The 22,917-nt window shown below is 37.5% G+C and overlaps 1 protein-coding gene across 1 annotated transcript in view; it reads right to left on the bottom strand.

The window, feature by feature from the left end:
* GABBR2 (gamma-aminobutyric acid type B receptor subunit 2) overlaps positions 1 to 22,917 on the bottom strand; it is a 737,774-nt gene that overhangs the window by 510,499 nt on the left and 204,358 nt on the right. Inside the window, exon 2 of the mRNA XM_056806338.1 lies at positions 13,938 to 14,075. Within this exon, the coding sequence (XP_056662316.1) occupies positions 13,938 to 14,075 (138 nt within the window). The remainder of the gene's footprint in view (positions 1 to 13,937; positions 14,076 to 22,917) is intronic.

Genomic DNA, 22,917 nt, shown 5'->3' with positions numbered 1-22,917 from the left:
GTCAATTAGTCTAACATGGTCATTTTACAGATGAAAGAGCTGAGGTAAGAGGTCAAATGACTTACCTAAGATAATCAGTGGAAAAGTTATGACTTGAACTCAAGTCTTGCAAACTTTCTACTCAAACATGTTGCCCCTAATCTTGGGCAGACCACTCACATATCAACAATGACATATAACAGACGGACAAACATGGTCCAATAGAAAGACCTCAAAGTCAAAGCCCATTAGATGGAATCCTGACTGCCTCTGTCATATTTGACCTGAGGTTTATAAGGCATTTGATACCCCTGGGTACAATTTCTTCATCTTTAAAAAGATAAAGCTGGATTATATGACCTCTCATGTCTCTTCCAGGTCTCAGTCTATTATCTTGTGATTCTTTTATACTAGTGACTCTGGGTTCTCTGTAGGAAGTAGTTTACTGACTGATACTAACTCATAACTGCTGTCTTCTCCCATTTGTCTCTGGACATTTAATTACCCATATCCTCTTATAATAATTAGCTCTTTTTAGGCTGGGTAAATATAATGACAGTGAAATCTATGTGGTTCCATCCTATGCTTTGTGGAGTTTGGCATGATGAAAAATTAGTAGCAGAAACAAAGTAGCTCAGAGCCCCCACTTAAGGAAAAATTCCCAATATTATGAGAATAGTTTGGCTCTTTGCTTTAAATCACTATTACTGGACAGATATAAAGAGAGAGGAGTTGGGGGTAAAGACCTCCTTTTTTCTTGGAACTTCTCTCAGTCTCTGAAGAAGTGGGTGTAGATAACCAGGGTTTTTAGCATGAGTCTCCTGCTTTGAAATGCTTGTAAGAAGGGCTAACCTCCTTCCTTTCCTCTGTTGTCCCCATGAAATTGATTCTTTCCAGCTTAACTCATTAAGTTCTGGGCAACACTGGAGATTTTGAATATCAATGATTCTATTGCTTAGTTTTTGAAGCTCTCACTTCATTTTTAAGTCATTCTGATGCCATTAGATGGGAGAATGAAAGTGCTGGAATTAAGACTGAGTTCAAATCTTGCTTCAGATACTTATTAGTTGTGTGATCCTGGGCAAGTCACTTAACACTGTTTGCCTAAAAATCAGTCGTTTAGACTACACAATATAGAGAGTCCTGATTTGTTTCAGTGGGAAAAGTTTCTACACCAGGCATTCTCTATAATGAAGAGCCAGATTTGACTTTGTTCCATTGAATGGGGCCAGGAGATTTGACTCTGGCCACAGGCACTGTTGCAGGTGTTGGGCACCAAGTCAAATACTCTCACATATCACCTGCCATTGTGGTCCTCAGATGAGTGAGGCTTTTACTTGATGGCACTGTGCCATCTTAAATAGACTAGTAAAGGCTATGAGAGTGCCAAGAAGTACTTGGTTTGGGTAAATTTGATTGTTCCTGGGTTGGAAAAGGAATTTTTATTGGACTTAATATTTTTTTACTCTAAGAATTATACTGCCAGTGTAACTGATGTTGCTCTACCTTTTGAAAATAGCTATTCTGGGGGGCAGCCAGGTGACTCAGTGGATTGAAAACCAGGCATAGAGATAGGAGGTCCTAGATTCAGATCTGGTCTCAGACACTTCCCAGCTGTGTGACTCTGGGCAAGTTACTTAACCCATAGCCTAGCTCTTATTGCTCTTCTCTCTTAGAACCAATACACAGAATTCTAGATAGAAGGTAAGGATTTAAAAAAAGAAAATAGATATTCTGCTCTTTCAAACACAAAGCAAAATAATTCCTGCCCTCAAGGAGACTAGACTCTCGTTACCATTCTGCTGTCTCCTTTAACTATACTTATCACTGTCCTCTATGTTAGGGAAGTTGCCTGAAACTTCAGTGTCTTCTGCTAGTAGCTTGATTTTACTTGTACATTGTTCAAATATCAGCTGGTGGACTAGGATTTATTAAGCATCTACTGTGTACTAGTATTAGAGCAGCTAGGTGCTTCAGTGGGTAAAGCATTAGACTTAGAATCAGGAAGACTCATTTTCATGAATTCAAATCTGCTCTCAGACAGTTCCTAGCTCTGTGACCTTGGATGAGTTACTTAACCCTGTTTGCCTCAGTTCTATATCTGCAAAAATGAATTGGAGAAGGAAATGGCAAAGAAATCTTTGCCAAGAAAATCCCACATGGGACCATGAAAAGTTGGATGTGACTGAAAAATAACTGAACAACAAAAATGTATTCCAGCATTTGTGATAAGTATTGGGGATACAAAGAAATGCAAAAAACAAATAGTCCCTTCTCTCAAGAAGTTTTCAGTTGAATGGGAATGAAGGTCTGGCTTCAGACAATATTATAAAGTACGTGAAACTGAGTCTTCATCTTCTAGCCTTTCCCTCACTCTTCTCTCCAGTGGCTAAGGTATTTTCCCCCTTAATTATCTTTGAAATAATTAAGGGGAGCCTAAAAGAATGTTCACTTTAGCTAATTTAGGGTGCTTGGCTTAGTAAGGTGAGAAGGCATGATTGAGGCTTTACTGTCACCAGAATAGTTCTTGTTCTCCTAGAGAAGATACCTGGGGGGAGACAAGGGTAGGGACCATCCTTTTAGCTTCACACAGACTATTCCTAGGAGTATGGGGAAGGCAGCACTGACCTAATTGAGTCCTAGTCCTAGAGACCTATAAACCCAGTGCCTTAGCACAGATCTGCCTTTCTTGATGAACCTCAAGCTCTAACGGAGCATACTTTATGGGATGACCTTAATGTGGTTGGTGGTGTTTAGTTGTTTCAGTTATGTCTGACTCTCCCTGATCCCATCTGGGGTTTTCTTGACAAAAAGATCAGAGACTGGTTTGCTATTTCCTTCTCCTGATAATTTTACAGATGAGGAAATTGAGGCAAACTGGGTTTAAGTGATTTGCCCAGAGGCACAAAGCTAGTATCTGAGGTCAGATTTGAATTCAGATCTTCCTGACTTCAGGCCCAGTGGTCTATCCCTGGCCATTCTTCTCATGATCCTTAGAAACTGGAAATTCAATTATGTAGGCATTAAGTCCTACTGTATTCCAGGCATTATTTTTGAGTGCTGCAGATTTAAAGACAAAAAAATTAAATATTCCCTTCCCTCATTTTACTGGGGGATATAAACAGAGAGCCCCCCACCACACACAGAATAATTTGAGAGGAATATGGATAACTGAGGGAATGAGGGAAAACCTCCTGCTGTTTGTGACACTTGGGATGAAGACTGAAGAGAGCTAGAGGGTCTTAGAGGTGAAGGTAAAGAGTGAGAGCATTCTAGATATGTTTTACAGGATATATAAAGGCAAAGAAATGTATCAAGGGGTATAGGATAATTTTTCTGGAATAGGGATTGCCAAGAACAAGTAATGGATAATCAGCCTGGAAATGTAGGTTGGTGCCAGATTGTAAATTACTTTAAATGCCAAACAGAATAGTTTGTACGTTATCCTAGAGCAAAGGTTTTCAATCTAGGATCTACCATTCATGGAGATATTTCAGAGGATCCACAAATTTGGATAGAAAAAAAATATCTTTTTTTTCTAACATCTAACAGCAACTAGGTGGCAACAGTGGATAGGGTGCCAGGCCTGACATCAGGAAGACTCATCTTCCTGAGTTCAAATCTGGCCTCAGACATTCAGGTGTAGCAATTGTTTGACCCTGGGCAAGTCACTGGACCCTGTTTGCCTCAGTTTCCTCATCTGCTAAATGAGCTGCAGAAGGAAATGACAAACTACTCCAGTATATCTGCCAGGAAAATCCCAAAGAAGAGTCATGAAGAGTCAGACATGACTGAACCAAGTAAATGGCTAAAATTTGGCATCTTCTTCAATTGTGAATGTAGGTAGCAAAACAGTTTTGGAAGGGGTCCAGAGGTTTTGCTAGACTATGAAATGGGTCCATGCCACAAAAAAGAAGTTGAGAAGCCCTGTCCTAGAAGAGGTTATCATGAGTTACTGAAGTTTTCTGATCATTGTGACATGGTCAGCTTTAGGAGCAATTCGACAACTATGTAGAAGATGAATTTTAGAGGAGAGAGTTGGGATACAAAAGACCATTTGGGAGGTAAAAGCTGTAATATAGATATGAGGAGATGAAGACCTTAATCATGGTGACTTTAGGAGTAGAGAGAAGGGAAGTGCTGTGGAGATAGGATCAATCATACTCGTCACCTCCATAGACTGGGGACTTCAAGAATGAAGATTTCTTATTTGCACAAATGGGTAACTAGAAAAATATCCTTATCAAAAGAAGAGAAGTTAGGATGATGTGTAGATTTTAGGGGGAGAAAGAAAATGAATTCTATTTGGGATGTGATTGAGAAATGTCAATGGGACAATTTGAGTCTATCTAGGAATCGGGCAGTTGGGAATGTGGTATGCAACTTAGAAGACAAAAGAATTGGACATAGAGATTTGGGAGGCAGATGATGATGGGAGGCAGAGAGATGGGAGTTGAACCATTGGAATTGATATAACCATCAAGAAATAAAATGAAGAAGGGAAGAGAAGAAAGTCCAGCATAGAACCCTTGCATAAATCCACACTTTGAAGGCAAGGCACGATTGATGATTCTGCAAAGACTGGGCCTCGACAGACATGTGGGAGGAGAACCAAGACAACAAAGTGTCACAAAATCCTGAGACTCAATCCATCAAAAAGCACTTATTAAGTCTCTACTATATGTTTGGCACTATGCTAAATGCTGGAGATACAAAGACAGAAAATAGTCCTTGCCCTTGAGGAACTTACATTTGGCTGGGGAAGACAACATATACAAATGTAAGGATATATAAAATACACCAAAAATAGACAAAAGAGTTTGAAGGACAAAGGGTTCTACTATCTAGAATGATCAAGAAAGATTTTATGCAGAAATCAGCACCTCAGGGACATCTAGGTGGCTAAGTGGCTAAGGAGATAGGAAGTTCTGAGTTAAAATGTGACTTCAGATACTTCCTGTGTGATGCCAGTCAAGGCACTTCACTCCAGTTTCCTAGCTCTTCTGCTCTCCTGCCTTGGATCTGGATACTTAATATTAATTCTAAGACAAAAGGTAAAGGATTTTTTTCTAGAAAAAGAAAGAAAGAAAGAAGGAAGGAAAGAAAGAAAGAAAGAAAGAAAGAAAGAAAGAAAGAAAGAAAGAAAGAAAGAAAGAAAGAAAGAAAGAAAGAAAGAAAGAAAGAAAGAAAGAAAGAAAGAAAGAAAGAAAGAAAGAAAGAGAAAGAAGGAAGGAAGGAAGGAAGGAAGGAAGGAAGGAAGGAAGGAAGAAGACAATGAATGAGCTGAATCTTAAAGGAAGTAATGGATTCTAAGAAGTGGAAATGAGAAAGGAGTGCACTGGCATGAAGGATAGTCAATGAAAAACTGGACTAAAATGTTTTAGGAATAAAAAGAAAGCGAGTTTGGCTGGACCTGGAAATGTATGCTTGGGGCCAGATTGAAAAAGGTTTCGAATGCCAAATAAAGGAGTTTGCATTCCATCCTAGAGGCAATTGAAAAAAAGAAAAAGAATGTCCAGGAAAAGATTATACTGGAGAGAGGTAAAAAAGGATGAACACTGAGCAAAAGTCATTGCATTTCCCTACAAAGAGGTCATTTTTGACCTTGAAAAAAAGTTTTCTCTGTCTAGTGGTTGAGATGTAAGAAGCTGGGCAGCGTGGGAGAACAGTTACTCACCTAGGTATTAATATGAACTTTGACAGAATCCTTTTTTTCTTCTTGGGACCTGGTTCTTATAGGTCTAGAAGAGCAACTTTATTTCATCTTGAGGATATATATTCAGAATTCTGGGCATCAAATCTCTTTTATTGTGAATAGTTGAAGGGACCTGGATGAGTTGAGGGAAGTTTCTCAGTTTTTTAGGTTTTTCTTTGGTAGAAATATGTTAATTAGGGATAAAAGTGAGCTGAAGAAGCTAGCCTCTTATCAAAAGGAAAGGCAGGAAGCCAGCCTAGAAATAAATTAAAATTTGCTCAGGATCCCCTAGAGTCTAATTAATTAAGCTTCCAGTATGGCTAACATGCAGTTTGCCATAGTAGTCCTCCACAAGAATTTACATGGTTTGACAATAAGAATAAGAGAAGTCTGAGAATCTGCCTTCCAGAAAATAGAAAAGGCAAGAGGAAATTTTCATTACCTTTAATTTTGTGCTTTCCTTAAGTTACATATAATAACTATGCATAGGCAAAATGTAAGCCAGTGTATCATAAAAAAGGCAGGGGCTGGCATGAGGTAGATGCTTATTAAATGCTAGTTGGGTCACTGACTTGACTGGTACAAATGAAATCTCCCCTCCCTCCCTCCCTCCCTTCCTTCTTTTCTTTTTTCTATCCTTCCTTCCTTCCTTCCTTCCTTCCTTCCTTCCTTCCTTCCTTCCTTCCTTCCTTCCTTCCTTCCTTCCTTCCTTCCTTCCTTCCTTCCTTCCTTCCTTCCTTCCTTCCTTCCTTCCTTCCTTCCTTCCTTCCTTCCTTCCTTCCTTCCTTCCTTCCTTCCTTCCTTCCTTCCTTCCTTCCTTCCTTTTTCTTTAGGCCTCAGGCAATTTCAAGATTTCACATATAGGGAGGAACACTCATAAGTATAGATGTAGGGGAGAAAAGGTGGGCAAAAAAAGGGAAAGCCTATGCTCCTTGAGGATAGAAACTGTTGTGATTTTGTCTTTGTATCTCCAGTGCCTCTCATAGTGCCACCAAATAATTAAAGAGGACCTAAAAGTGAACTTGTTTTGTATTTTAGGGTGTTGGGGTTAGGAGAGGTGACAAAGCCTGGCTAGGACTTTTCTGTCACAAGTATCCCTTTTGTTCTCATAGAGAAGATGACCAAGGATTGGCCACATTTTTGGCTGCACACAGACTGTTCTTAGCAGCTTTGGGAAGGTATCACTAACATAGTGGAGTCACTGTCCTAGGTGCCTCTATTACAAACACCTTTGCATAGGTCTCACTATCTTGGTGGTACACCAGCTCTAGTTGAACACACTCTATTCTTTGATCCTCAAAAACTGGAAATTCAGGGAGCATTAATTTTCTATGAAATTCCAAGCATTATTTTGGGTGCTGTGTTACCTTATTGTTATTGTTTAGTAATGTCCAACTCTTTCTGACCCCCTTTCAATGCTTTTTTTTTTTTGCATAGATACTGGAGTGGTTTGCCATTTCCTTCTCAAAATCAATTTAGAGATAAGGAAACTGAGGCAAACAGAGTTAAGTGACTTGCCCAGGGTCACACAGCTAGTAAGTATTGGAGGTTGGATTTGAACTCAAAAAGAAGCCTCCCTGATTCCAAGCCCAGTGTTCTATGCACTTCTTCACCAGCTGCCCTCCTGTGACCAAAGACAGGTCATTTAATCTTTCAGGGCCCCGGGCAACATTTTAAAACACAGACAATTCTTTAAGTTACAGACAGATGACTGATCTACATTGGTGAAAGGAAGTTTCTACATAAAAAAAGCAGAAATATTAAACTCATCCTTTCACAATAACAGTGCAATAAAAATTTTAATCAATCAAAGGCATTTGAAGATTTAAAGCTTAAATAAAGGATGAGTCAAAGAATAAATCATAAAAGCAAGGGCTGATTTAACAAATAAATGAAAACAATATACTAAAACTCTTGGGCTAAAGCGGTTATTAGGGAAGAATTGATATCTTTAAACACTTTCAATAAAAAATAACAGATCAATGAATTATTCATTCAACTAAAATGAGGAAAAAGTAAATGAAAACAAAAAATAGAAATTCTGAGAATCAAAGAAGAAATGTAAAAGGATGAAAGAAAAAATCCAATGAACTGATAAATAAAATTAGCTTTAAAAATTAAAATATATCACTACCTAATTTCATCTAGAAAGACAGGAAAACCAAATCGACAATCGAAAAATTTTATAAAGGAAAATTCACAAAGAATAAAGAGTAAAGGAAATTATTATAAGCTATTTTCCCAATCACATAATAGTAATAGCTAACATTTACAGACTACATACTATGTGCTGGCACTGCTAAGCTCTTTTTTGGTTTAAAAACATTCTTTTACCTTGTGTTTTAGAATCAACATTGCATGCCTTTTCCAAGGCAGAAGAATGCCAAGAGCTAGGCAATTAAGGTTATGTGTCTTGCCTGGGGCTGTATAAGTTTTGAAGTATCTGAGGCCAGTTTTGAACTTAGGGCCTCCTATCTCTAGGTCTGGCTCTCTAGTCTAAGCTCTTTACAATTATTATCTCATTTGATCTTCACAACAATTGTGAGATGTAGAGGCTATTACTGTCCTCATTTTATAGTTCAGGAAATAGGCAAACAGAAATTATGTGACTAGTTCAAGGTCCTACAGCTGAGAAGTGTTTGAGGCTGAATTTGGACACAGGTCTTCCTAAGTCCTTGGGTAGCTAGGTGGCAAAGTGGATAGGCTTGGAGTCAGGAAGATTCATATGCCCGATTTCAAATCTGACACTCCCTAGCTGTGTGTCCCTGGGTAAGTCACTTCACCTCATTTGCCTCAATTTCCTCATCTATAAAATGAGCTAGAGAAGGAAATGGAAGAATACTCCAGTGTCTTTGCCAAGAAAACCCCAAATGGAATCATGAAGAGTTGGACATGACTGAAAAAACTAGGCAACAACTTCCTAACCTTAGGTCAAGAGTTTCATCCACTGTGCCACCTAGTTGTTCAAAACTTACTACTAAAATGAAATGATGTAATATTTTCAAAACTATAAAATAGCTAGAATTATAGAATAAAAAACCAAAAATATAAATAATCCAATTTCAGGAAAAAATCAAATAAGCAATAAATGAATTCCTGAAGGGAAAAACAAAACAAAACCCCAGCACTACATAGACTTTTAAGTGAATTTGATCAAATATCCAAAGAACAATTCAATTCCAGTATTACATAAAATATTTTATAAAAATGAAAAAAGAATGAATCCAGCCAAATTCTAAGAGATGACTGTGGTCTTGATACATTAAATGGAAAGAGACAAAACAGAGAAAGAAAACTATAAATAATATCCTTAATGAATTTTAAGGGAAATATTAAATAAAATATTTATTTACAGCAAAGAAGCCATGGAAACATGTGAAAAATATTATATTGTTATTATGACCTTGTATTTCTATGAGTAATAGGGAACTGGTTTGGTACTAGAAAAAAACTGTAAATATAACTGATCTTATTAATAATAACAATGACAATGACATGATTATATTAATATGTGCTGAAAAAAACTTTTAAAAACAGACTTTTATTAAAAACATCAAAAAGCATAGAAGGAAATAGATCATTTACCTATAGGGTAAATAGCATCATTCAACCAAGAGCTTTCCCAAAAAGAACACAGAGACAGCAAGGACATCCATTGAAACCACTATTATTTGACATAATTCCAGAAAAATCTATCTGTAGTAATAATAGTATAAGATGAGAAAACCAAAGTATGCTCTTTGCAGAAATTATGATGATTTACTTAAAAAAAACCCTAAAAACTCAACTAAAAATTGGAATCTTTAATAACTTCAGAAAATAGAAGAATATAAAATAAAGTTTTAAAATCACTAGCTTTTCTGTATATTAATAGTAAAGCCAAGAAGAAAGAGATAGAAAAAAATCTTCCCTTCAAAATAACAACTAAAATGTCTAAAATGTCTCTGGTGTTTACCCTTCAAGACTTCCACAGAATGATAGCTAGGGAACACCAGGTCTGGAATTGGGAGGACCTGGGTTCAAATATGGCCTTAGTGACCCTAGATTTGTGACCCTGGGCAAGTCGCTTAACTCCTGTTGACTAGCCTTTGCTACTCTCCTGTCTTAGAACTGACACTAAGGTAAGGATTTAAGAAAAAAGGAATTTTACGAATACAGTTATAAGACCTTTTTGAATATAGAAATGTTATAGTTCAGTGGTCTTCAGTGGTGTCTGACTTTTTGTGACCCTATTTGGGGTTTTCTTGGCAAACATACTGGAGCGGTTTGCTATTTTCCTTTTCCAGCTCATTTGGGACACAGCTAGCATGTATCTGAGGCCAGATTTAAACTCAGGCAGATGAGAGTTCCTGACTCCAAGTACTACACTCTATCCATTGTACCTGCCAGCTAGCTGCCTATGGAAACATAGACAGACTAAAACAATTGGAGAAAAATTAATTGTTTATGATTTGGCCATTCCAGTATAACAACAGTGCTAATACTACATAAACTAATTTACAAATTTAGTGTCATATCACACAAAGAAAACCAAAAACCAGACAAACCCCCCCAAATTTTATAGAACTAGAAAAAATAATAAAAATTCTTCTATTTTTACAAAAGATGAATTATATCAAGGAAAAGAATGGGAAAAAAGTGAGAAAAGGGGGCCTATTTCAAATTATTCTATTAAGCAGTACTTATGAAAAATATTTGGTACTAGTTAAAAATTGGTAAGTTAGTTAGCCAGTGAAACTGATAAGGTACACAAGAAGCAATATAGGACAGTGGAAAGAATTATGAATTTTTAGTCAGATAACTGAGTTCAAATCTTTTCTCTGCCATGTACTATCTGGATGACCTTGGGTTATTCAGCTTCTTCAATTGTAAAGTTAGAATGGGCTGGATGACCTCTAAGATGATTCTGTGATTTAGAAGTAAATAAATGCTATATTTTTGTTTGTTTTACAATCATTTTAGTTGTGACTGATGGACTGTTACCTCATTTGTGGTTTTCTTGGCAGAGATTATGGAATAATTTGCCATTTCTTTTTCCAGCTCATCTTATAGATAAGGAAATTGAGACAGAGTTATGTGACCTACCCAGGGTCACACAACCAGTAAAAATGTCTGAGGCAAGATCTGAACTAAAAAAGATGAGTTTTCCTCTTTCTGGGTCTAACAATTTATCCATAGCATTACCTATCTGAGTATTCATTAAATCCAAATCCTCTAACTACTGCAGTAAGATTTTATTATTCAAAAATCTTCTGGAAAAACTGGAAAAGTTTCACAAATTAGATTGAAACCAACATTTTATGCTATATACCACAATAAGCTCCAAATGGATACATGATGTAGATAGAAAGAGTCATGTCATAAATGAATTACAGGAGGAGGGAAGAACATGTCATTTATTTTTTATACTAGGGAAAGAATTCTTAACCAAATAAGTGAAGGAGAGGATCACAGGAGAGAAAATGGATAATTTTAATGACCTCAAATGGATAGAGCTGTGCATAAACAAAATCAATGAAATTCAAATTAGAAGGGAAAAGGTTTTCTGGGAAAACAACTTTGTATCAACCTTCTCTGATAAAGGTTTGATATTTAGGGTATAAAGAATGATTAAACTACATAAAGACTAGAGCTATTCTTCACTGTGGTCAAATGATCTGAACAGTCAATTCTCCAAAGAAGAAATGCCACCAACCAAATGAAAAATGCTTCATTACTAGTAATAAGAGCCAGTACCAAATGGCTTTGATAATTAAGCAACAAAGGCATCTTTAAACCTCAAAGCATAGGATAGAGGGGGCATGTCTAGAAAGCAGTGAGTGTGGAATAGACTGAGAATCTTGATTGGGCTGATTGTAGACTCTGTAAAAGAGAATACTCTTACAGAGTATGCTTTTACAAATGGTATCTCATTTGATTGTTACAACAACCCTGGGAGGTAGTGTTATCATTATGTCTGTTTTATAGATGTAGAAATCAAGGAAGAAAGAATTAAAGTTGTGGCAGCTAGGTGGCTCAATGGATTGAAAGTTGGTCTAAAGAGATAGGTGGTGCTGGGTTCAAATTAGTCTCAGACACTTCCCAGCTGTGTGACCCTGGACAAGTCACTTAACCCCCATTTCCTTCCCCTTACTGCTCCTCTGCCTTGGAACCATTACACAGTATTTGTTCTAAGGTGGAAGGAAGGGGTTTAAACATTTTTTTAAAGAAAAAAGAAAAGAACTAAAGTGACTTGCCCAGGTCACACAGCTAGGAAGTATCTGAACCTGGATTTGAATTTAGTTTTCTCTTTGTGCAAATAAGGATCCTAGAAACTATGCCTCAGTTGAAGGAACTGGGAGGTTCATGAAGAAGAATTAGGGAGTGGGTGATATAGCTAAATACTTCAAAGGCTGTCATAAATTAAAGGAATTAAATTTATTTTGGGGGTTTCCACGGGAACAAGAGAAGGAATAACAGTAGAAAGTACAAGAAACAGAGTCAGGCAAAATAAAAACAATGGATTCCTAAAAATATGCAGTTGTCCAAGGTGGAATAGGTTGTTGCCTCAGAAGAGATTGGGTTTATCATGACTAGAGGTCCTCAAATGGAAGATGGATGGCATCCTGTCAAGGATGTTGCCAAAGAGAGACAGATACATGTTGGGCTAGGTAACCTTTGAGACATCTTACACTTTGGAGATTCTATAATTTATTGATTAGAAAAATGAATCACTTACCAAAGGCATCATCTCCACTCAGAGTTCTTAACCTTGTTAATGTCATGGTGTCTTTACTACTAATTACTACTAATGTCTTTAGTAGTCTGGTGATATCTAAGAGCCCCTTCTCAAAATAATCTTCCTAAATAATTGAAAGAAACCTTAAATTCCAATCAGAGGTTAATGAAAACAAGAGTGTATTTTTTTTTTGCCATCCAAATTCACGGAGCCCTCTCCCTATGAAATCTATCCATTGACCTCATGGACTCTCCTGGCTTTTTATCCATTTCTGACTGATGCTTCTTTCCCTTTCTTTAACTTTTTTCCCCTCTTTCCACCCCCTGTGTATTTAACAAAATCCTACCTTTGGCTTTCTCTTCTTTTCTTCAGCCCAGGGTCAGATGACCATTTTTGACATTTCCCTGTATAGACAGACTCCTCTTCTACCTTCCCTCCACGTATTTTTTTCTCTCTATCTACTCTTTCTGATTTATGGCACGAGCTCTTCTGCAGGATGCCACTTTTGAGGACTCTATATTTACATATGCATTCTAGAATCTTCTTTTTGTGATTAGTGTGCCATCATCATTTCACTTGCTGTTAGATTGGAGCTAGAGCTAGTGTAAGGCAATTGGGGGGCTTTGCTCTCTATGGTGTTAAGTAATAAGGGCAGGTTTTCCTTCTTGGATATTTCTCTGCTGGTTTCCTATAACATGACCTCTGAGAGATCCATGGCTTAATGCTGTTTTTGTTCATGCTTTCACCTTACTTTGGGGATCAAGGGTTGATCCCCATTGATGCTCTTTCTTCCAGGTCCCTGGCCCTGTACTTGCCATCTTCTCTTGAGGCTTAGGCTTCACCTTCCATTTTATAACTTCACCCCAAAAGTGGTTTGCATAAAAGCCATGAAAATGACAGCAATCAAGATGAAGGCTTCTACATTGAAGGTAGGAGCCTGATGCTTTGCCATACTCTAGGTAGGGTCTTCTTTTGCCTGACTTGTCTCCCTCTCCACCCCTACCCCATGATTGCCCCAGGTTCCAGAATTCCTACTTACAACTTTGCTTCAGTTCTGCCCATTTTTTCCCCTGTAGCTCTCTATGTTCCTCTTTTCTCTCTCCCTTCTCCCTTCTCTAGAACAATATTTGCTTCTAAAAGTTCTTCCTTCTGGTCTTCTTGTTCCTGTTTGACTTCTAAGGTTGAGGTGATTGTATCTCCCAGAGCTTTGCCAATGACAAAAGTAATAAAAGATATAACTCTGGCCTGCCAGCCAGTAGATAACAACCACATTTTATGAACCAAATTCACAAACAACAGCAACACTGGTACCCTAGGGGTCTGAGAGAGCTCTCGTGACTCTCTGAGTCCACAACTTAACACAAAGGCATGTTTAATCTGTGGGAGAAAATCTGGGTCATTGTTAAATCAGAGTATGCCACTGAGTTAAAAAAAAAGTCAAATCAACCAAGCTTACTTTTCAAAATATATTTATCATTTTCTTGAAATATTTAAAAAGAATGTTCATTCATCCAGTAACAAATGCTGTATTTATACCTTTCTTACCTGTACCAGATTCCATCCTTTGAGAGACTCAGCAATGATGGATGTGACCGAGGGGCAGACTCCTCCAAATACCATGAGGTGATTAGGCCCATATTTTATTGCATCATAGAAGGCTTTTAACCCTTTTGCATTATCACACTGGAGAAAGCCAAAAAAAAGAAAGAAAGATAGAAAGAAAGAAAGAAAGAAAGAAAGAAAGAAAGAAAGAAAGAAAGATAGAAAGAAAGAAAGATAGAAAGAAAGATAGAAAGAAAGAGAGAGAGAGAGAGAGAGAGAGAGAGAGAGAGAGAGAGAGAGAGAGAGAGAGAAGAGAGAGAGAGAAATTAGTATTAGAAGTAATTCTTCTGGCTACTACCAAGAACAATACATTGAAACAAACACAAAATTCTTTCCATTTGATTGGATTTTGCTCATGAACATAGAACTGCTCATGAAACTAATAAGAATATCAAATCATTATTTAAAATATCAGGTAGTTAAGTTTTGCCTTTGATTTCCCTAGCTTCTTTTTCAGCCACCATTTACTTCACCCAATTTAAACTTTCCTCCCATCCCATAACCTCAATGCTCCTTAGAAAATTCTGTTTCTCTCATGTACCCCAAGTATATGATAAACTCATCCATACCAAGATATTGGGGAATTAAGGTTCTGTCCCTTGTAGGAATTATCTACATTTTAAAAGGAGCATTTTTGGAAAAGGCAAGGAAGGGAATGAAGAGGAAAGAAGTTTTTATGTTCTTCAATATGTCAAACACCCAGAAAATCTTTATAGACAAACATTAATAGAGTAACTAAATAAACATCATTGGTGGGTAACCCTCTGGTAATAAACCTTTGTGCACTTCGCTACATTTCAGATATACAACACACACTCAAAGCTTTCCCAGTCTGGCAAGATCTGTCATAGTAAACTCTATTAACATAGCCTTTAGGCATCTGTGGTCACCTCTGTGCCACTAAGAACTATGGGTCAGTGAAGGTTCACCTCCATCTTTCAATATTTGTTAAATAATAAAATCACTCTACTATGTTAACTTCCAGGAATACAAAGAGGAACGGGCAAATTCCTACCCATAAAGACTTATAATTTCTTTGATGATGGGGCAGCTGGGTGGCTCAATGGATTGAGATCCAGGCTTAAAGATGGGAGGTCCTGGATTCAAATTTGACCTCAGACATGTCCTAGCTGTGTGATCCTGGACAGGTCACTTAACCCCCATTGTCTAGCCCTTAATGATCTTCTGCCTTGGAACCAATGCACAGTATTGATTATAAGATGGAAGGTAAGGGTTTGGGTTTTTTTTTAAATAGTAATACTTTCCTTGAGAAGACAAGCCATACACATAAAAAGATAAATAATAATAAAAGGTTGGATATAAGTAATGATAAATATGCATGTTCTCCAATTCAAATGGCTGATTTCTTTTTTCAGTTATCAGTCCTTTGTACTAGTAATTGCTTAAGTCTTTATTTCTCTTCTCAGGAACTTATCACTCTAAGTGCATATTAATTTGGCATAGGGTTGTATATGATTTGGAGGTCAGTCAGTCAGTCAATATGCATTTATTAAATGCCTACTATATATCAGAAACTGTGCTAAGTTTTGGGGATGCAAGGACAGCAGAAGACAGTTCCTGCTCCCAAGCAGCTTACAGTCTAATGGAAGAGATAATTTGAAAATATTATCAATTGGAAATAATCAATAGAAGGAAGTCATTAGTGTTTGGGCAGATTAGGGGAGGCTTCTTTTTATAAAAAAAAATTTATTTGATTAATTAAGAATAAATTTTCATGGTTCCATGATTCATGTTCTTTCCCTCCCCTCCTCCCACCCCTCTCCCATAGCCGATGTGCAATTCCACTGGGTTTTACATGTGTCCTTAATCAGAATCCATTTCCATATTATTGATATTTACACTAGGATGATCATTTAGAGTCTACATTCCCAATCATATCCCATTGACCCATGTGCAGTTGTTTTTCTTCTGTGTTTCTACTCCTATAGTTCTTCCTCTGAATGTGGATAGCGTTCTTTCTCATAAGTGAGGGGAAGCTTCTTATAGATGGAATTTTAACTTGGGCTTGAAGAAAAGACAGAGAATTCAGGAAGAGGGAGAGTATAGTCATCCCTCGCGATAGTGCACTTATCAGGGCTTCATCATGGATTTTTAAATATACATACATACATACATACATACATATATATATCTAGAAATATATATATATATATATATATATATATATAATTCTATATCATGGAGTTACACTTATCACGGCTGATGGAAAGAAAGGTGACCAACCACAATGCTGTGTCCTGTATCCTTGGTGGTAATTGGCTCTGACTGTATGTTAATAAGCCTGTGGAAAATGTTTATAGGAGAGGGGGAAGGGTTTATAAAGCCTTAAAGCATATATACATAATAAAATAAATACAATGCCACTACTTCACAGATTTTTCACCTATGAGGGTTCTGGAACATAACTCCCGCAATAGGTGAGGGATCACTGTACTGGAAAGGCATTGTGGGGACAGCCAGGGAAAATGCATAGTCCAGTGATGGAATATCCTTTTTGAGGAACAATGCGGAAGGCCTCATTGGATTATAGTGTCCATGAGAGGGAATAAGGAATGAGAAAGTCTAGAAAGGCAGGAGAGGGTCAGATGATGAAGAGCTCCACAAGATTTTATATTTGATCCTTGAAATAATATAGAATTATTGTAACTTATTAAATAGAGGAGTAATATGGACAGACCTGCATTTTAGGAAAATCAATTAGCCAGCTGAGTGGAAGATGGACTGGAGTGGAGAGAGACTTGAGCCAAGGAGACCAACCAAAAGGCTACTGTAGGAGGTTAGGCAGGAAGTGTTGAGGACTTGCACCAGGTGGTGGCAATGTTAAAGGAGAAGGGAGAACATATTCCAGAGATGTTATGAAGGTAAAATTGACAGGATTTGGCTAGAGATTGTATATGGTGGTGGTGAGGAGAGGGATGATGGAGGGATAGGAGAGAGAATGAAGAGCCAAGGATGATGCCAAGGTTTTGAGGCTGGTTGACTAGGAAGATGGTGGTATTCCTCACAGTAATAAGTGTCAGACACTTCTCAGCAAGAGAATAGGGTTTGGTGGGGGAGGTAGTTAAGTTTTAGACATGATGATTTATATATATATATATATAAAATGTGTGTGTGTGTGTGTGTGTGTGTGTGTGTATGATATACAGTTTGAGGTGTCCAGTAGACAGTAGTAAATGAGTCTGGAAATGAGGAGAGAAGATAGGGCTGGATAAGTGGAATCATCAGCATAGAAATGATTATTGAATACATGGCAGCTAAAGAGATCACTCAGTTAAATACATAGAGGGGGGCAGGTAGGGGGCTCAGTAGATTGGGAACTGGCCCACAGAGATGGGAGGTCCTGGATTCAAATTTGACCTCAAACACTTCCTAGCTGTACAACCCTGAGCAAGTTACTTAACCCTAATCACTGTGCTTTTCTGCCTGAGAATCCATATTTAACATGGATATAGATAAAATCCCATGTAGATAGGTTTTAAAAGGAGGAAGGGAAGACTGGGAAGGGGATTAGCTGAGCTCTCTTATATAGATAATAGATATTATATTTCTTTCATCAAGTCCCTTTTCTCTACTCCTGTTAATAACATCCTAAACTGGGTCCTCATCATGTCTTGCTTTGATCCATTCAGTTAGCTCCAGTGCTCCATTTTACCATCAGGAACAACTAAAACTTTTTCCTGCCTGGCATTTAAAGCAAGTCACTTAACCTCCACCTTCCTTCTCAACTATAAAATGGGATTAATAAATAGCACCTACTCCTCAGGGTTGTAGTGACCATCAAATGAGATAACAAATTTACAAGATCCTTAGGACAATGGAAGTATTTGATAAATGCTCCTTTCCTTCCTTCCCTATCTTTTTTCCCCATTCCACCCCTTCCTTAACTGACCATGGGGTAGCAAGGTGGTTAAGTGGATAGAGACTCAGGTCCGGGGTTCAAATTTGGCCTCAGATACTTTCTAGATGACCCTGGGCAAGACTTAACTCCAGTTGCCTAGCCCTTACCATTCCTCTGTCTTGAAACTGATACTTAGTATAAATTCTAAGTCAAAAGGTAAAGATTTTGATAAGACCCCCCCCATCTGAGCATAGATGAATTTGAAGCACACATATAAACATTAAGATTATTATATCGCAAAATAAAGTTTTATTTTTTATCCTTAATTTTTAAATTGGATAAATTTAACCTCCCCCCATCTCTTTCAAGACTTCTGTGGGCTATCTCTTCAGGTAATGAGTTCCTCATCACTCAAGTATTCAAAAGAAACTGAATGATTGATCATCAGTGGTGTTGTAGGGGGAATTCTGAATCAGATTAAAATGAATGGATTACATATTAACAGCTAACACGCATATACATTAGAAAGCATAAACACTTTATCTCTTTTGAACCTTGTGAGATAAGTATTGCATTATGGTCATAACCATTTTGCAGATAAGAAGATATGGATGAGGTGAGGCTTAGTAATTCTTCCATGGTTACACAGCAAGTATTTTTTTTTCAAATTTCTGATTTCTTCAAATGCAGATTTCTCAAGATGCCAAGACCACCACTTCCTCACTACACCATGTTGTAAGATTCCACTGGGGTCAGGCTTGGAGGTGGGAAGTCTGGGGTTCAAATCTGACCTCAGACACTTCTTAGCTATGTGATCCTAGTCACTTAACCCCAATTGTCTAGCCCTTACTGTTCTGTCTTGGAACCCATATTTGGGATTAATTTTAAGACAGAAGATAAGGGTTTAAAAAAATTCCACTGAGAAGTGGGAAGCAATTCCATCTGTTTTTGTTTTGGTTTTTGTTTCTTTGTGGGTCAGTGGCCCTTAAGAGAAAAGGAAACAAAAAACAAAAACAAAAAAATCTTCATTTTTGTTACCATGCAGCTGAATGTAACAGAAGTTTATTCTTTAACCCTGTTTCTGAGTCCAGTTGATTGGATTGACTTTTATTGAATTACCTTTAATAAAATTCCATGAATTACTTTCAGCTCGTTTTCCTATCTGTGGCTCAGGACAATTCCAGTAAATTGCCATGAGATGATACAATATTAATAAGAGTCAGCCACATTAATATTGATGCTAATCATTCCCTCTTCTCCCTCCCCAAAAGCCAAGCATTGCTCTAAGCCTGAAAGATCTGGAAAACTAAGCAAAGGCAAGTTAGAATTCAGCTTGTGCATGTTGGACAGCCCAGAGACCCCCAGGTAGAATGGAGCCCCTACCACAGCTTCATCTCTCCTCATCCTACGTCACCCACTAATAGGGATAAATCTTTATTTGGCAACGCGATCATCTCTCTCCACACACTATTGCAATACAAACTTCCTCGGTGTATTGTTCACAGCAATCTTCTCTCTCTTCCACTTTACAGCATCCCTTCCTCAGCCTGTGACTATTCCTACTATCCTGTTAGAATTGCAGCAAAACTATACATTATGGATGAATACTGATTTTATATACATATATACACACAGAAAAAATATGACTATATCCATGAGTTATGAATATAGATGAAGTTTATTTCTGGCCTAGAACTGTGAATTTATCAATGTAGGAGAAAATCAATCAATCGATCAATCAATGTCTTTTTTTAAGGACCTACTATGTGTCAAGGCTAATGCTAAACCCTGAAGATACAGAGAAAAGGGAAAAGAGAGTCTCCACTGTGGAGACTCTCACAATCTAATGAATCTAAGTTCTTGGTATGGACATTCATTCAATAGATGCAGATAAGTAACTTCTCCATAATTTGGTCTCAGAATGGTGCTTGAGGTGCTGAGAGGCTATGTGGTTGCCTGTTATCACATAGTTAGTATATACCAAAGCAAGACTCAAACCCAGGTCTTCTTGACACCAAATCTGACACTATATCCATTATGCTACCCTAATCTCTAGGTATGTAATATATATCTTCAACAAATAGGTAAAATAGGTTTTAACAAAAGTTAAACACAGGTAAAAAAAAGGTAAAAAAATAAGGAATTATCTCTTATTTACTTATTATTTTACATATTAAAGCATGTAGAATAAGAACTTCTTGAGGGCAAGGGCTTTTTTCCTTGTTGTCTTTGAATTTGATATAGGAAACAATCAACAAATACTTACTGAATAAAGTTGAAGTAAAATATAGACACATTAATAAATTATTTCTTATTATATATATATATGTTGGGGTGTATGGGGTGTTCAGGGAGGGGTAGTATCTCTGGTATGGAGGGCTTGTTGTGCCCTCCTAGGGCAGCTCTCCAGCCTCTGACCCTCATCTGACACCAGCTCTCACTTGTGGCTCCCAGTAGCTGCTAGCATGCGGCAGTGGCCACACCCCGGGCAACAGCTTTGACAAGCCAGCTAAACCTTGTGAGGGTAGCCAATGGGTCATCGACCCCTGGTGAACCAGGGCTTTGCTCACCCAGCATGTGAAGGCTGCTTCGGCCAAACAGATGGAAGAAACCAATAAGAAGGTTCAACGGCTGAGATGGCGACGCAGCAAGGCACTGTGGAGTGCTTAGGGCGTGTTGGAGCACAAAGGACAACATGACCATCCAATGCAGCTGAGGAAGTCTCCAGATGTAATGATTTTTCATGCCACTGAACCCAGGCTTCCAAAACCGAGAGCCTGGGACTGTCTCTGTGCATCGACTTTTCCACTTAAATCTTCATGTACAAGTGTCTTATACAAGACAATAGTCATCCTCAGTTACTGAGAGACAACTACTACTACTATATATATGTTGTTCATAATGTATAACCCAGTGTAATTGCTGATCAACTCCAGGAGGGGGGAGGAAAGAGGGGACAGAGAAAATGTGAATCTTGCAACCATGGAAAAATCTTTTAAAATAAATAAATATTTAAAAAGAAGGAAAATTATATATTGTTCATACTCAAAACATGAGATCTTTGTCCAGTACCTGAGTGGGTATATTAATGGTTCTAGATTTACATTTATTTATCATGTGTGAGTATACACATGCATACATATATACATGTCTGTCTATATGGGATAAACGCACATATAAAATATGTATCTATATCCATAAGTAATATCAAACCTACAAACACACATACAATATACACACACTTCTTGTATATATGGATATATGACAGGGGCAGCTAGGTGGCTCAGTGGATAGAATTCTGAGCTGGGAGTCAGAAAGATCTGAATTAAAATCTGATTTCAGATATTTACTAGCTGTGTGATTCTGGGCAAGCCACTTAACTCTTTTTGCCTCAGTTTCCTCATCTACAAAATGAGTTGAAACAGAAATGGCAAACCACTCCAATATCTTTGCCAAGAAAATCCTGTGGACTGCCTAAGGCACCACAAAGAACTGGAGAGGACCAAACAACTGAACAACAATAAGTATCAAAATCCAAACAAAACCAACATAACCAAGATTAGAAAGGAAACAAAAACTGGGGGAAATTTTATAGCAGACGTCTCTTACAAAGGCCTCATTTCTCAAATATATAGAAAACAGAGACAAATTAATAATACAAACTATTCACCAAATGACAAATGATATATATTCTATATACACGATAAAAACAAGCAGTTTTCAAATGAAGAAATTAAAACTTTCTTCAGTCACATACAAAAAAAATGTTCCAAATCACTACTGACAAGGAAAATGCAAACAACTTTGAGGGAACACCTCATACCTATCAGACTGACTAATATGATAAAAAAGAATGTGAAAAACGTTGGATGGGATGGGGAAAAACTGGGACACTAACATAGTGTTGGTGGAGCCGTGAATTGGTAAAACCATTCCAGAGAGCAATTTGGAACTACAGCCAAAGGGCTATAAGTGTGGGCAAAAATCCCTTCGACCCAGCAATACCACTCATAGGTCTGTATCCCAAAGAGATCAAAGATAGGGGAAAAGGACCTACTTGTACAAAATATTTATAGCAGCTTTTTTTGTGGAAGCAAAAAGCTGGAAATGGAAGCACTGTCCATCCGTTGGCTGAACAAGCTATGGTATATACTTGCAATGGGATACTATTGTACTATAATTAACAACAAACAAGAAGATCACAAAAAAATCCAGGGAAGACTTCTATAAAGTGATGCAAAGTGAAGTGAGCAGAACCAGGAGAATGTTGTACATAGTATCATCAGTGGTCATATCAGCAGTACATAGTATCATCCACTGTGAGCAACTTCACTACTGTCAGCAAAGCAAGGATCCTGAGAAAAAGGAGAAACTGACAGAGTCTAAATGCCGATGGAAGCCTGCCATTCTTCTCTTTATTTCTTCTATGTTTTTTTCTCTTGTGCAAATGAAATGTGTGACTATTTTTCTTTCTTTCTCTACTTCTGTTCTTGGAGGTGACTGACTAAGTTAGAGCAGGGCCATACACTGGCCAATTACTTTGCCTTAATTCATATGATTGGGACAATGGTTTCTTGCTGACTACAGTTTGAAAGGCAATTGAATTTGAAGGCTTCACAAGTGAATTTTCAACTAATAAATACATTTTAAAAAGAATTCTTCTGGCATTTCAATGTGAGAACAATTCATTTGAATAAGTTGATTGCTTTATTTTCAGAATCTGAATGTTTTGTCTTTAAATGTCAAGACAGCTTTGAGCTTTTGTTCTACAGAACAACTCTGCCAGTGACACACTATGGTCTTGGCAAAGTCTCTTTTGATAGAGGCCAAATGAAGATCCCAGTTTTTAAATAATCAGCATTATACCTCCAGACAAAATGTAATCTTGTCTTTTTTCTAGGCAGAGAATCAAATTCTGCTATATTTTTATTGTCAGGCATCGGCAAATGGGAAATGTTTGATTCACCGTTATTTTGGCAGAAAAAAAAGAGCATAAGAAAATGCCACTTGAATTTTTCCCTCATTTATTTGAAAATCTCCCTTACTATTCAATAGTAGTTATGC

The sequence above is a fragment of the Monodelphis domestica genome, chromosome 7 (assembly GCF_027887165.1).
Source record: "Monodelphis domestica isolate mMonDom1 chromosome 7, mMonDom1.pri, whole genome shotgun sequence".
Lineage (NCBI taxonomy): Eukaryota > Metazoa > Chordata > Mammalia > Didelphimorphia > Didelphidae > Monodelphis > Monodelphis domestica.
This window is presented reverse-complemented; position numbering and strand designations above follow the sequence as displayed.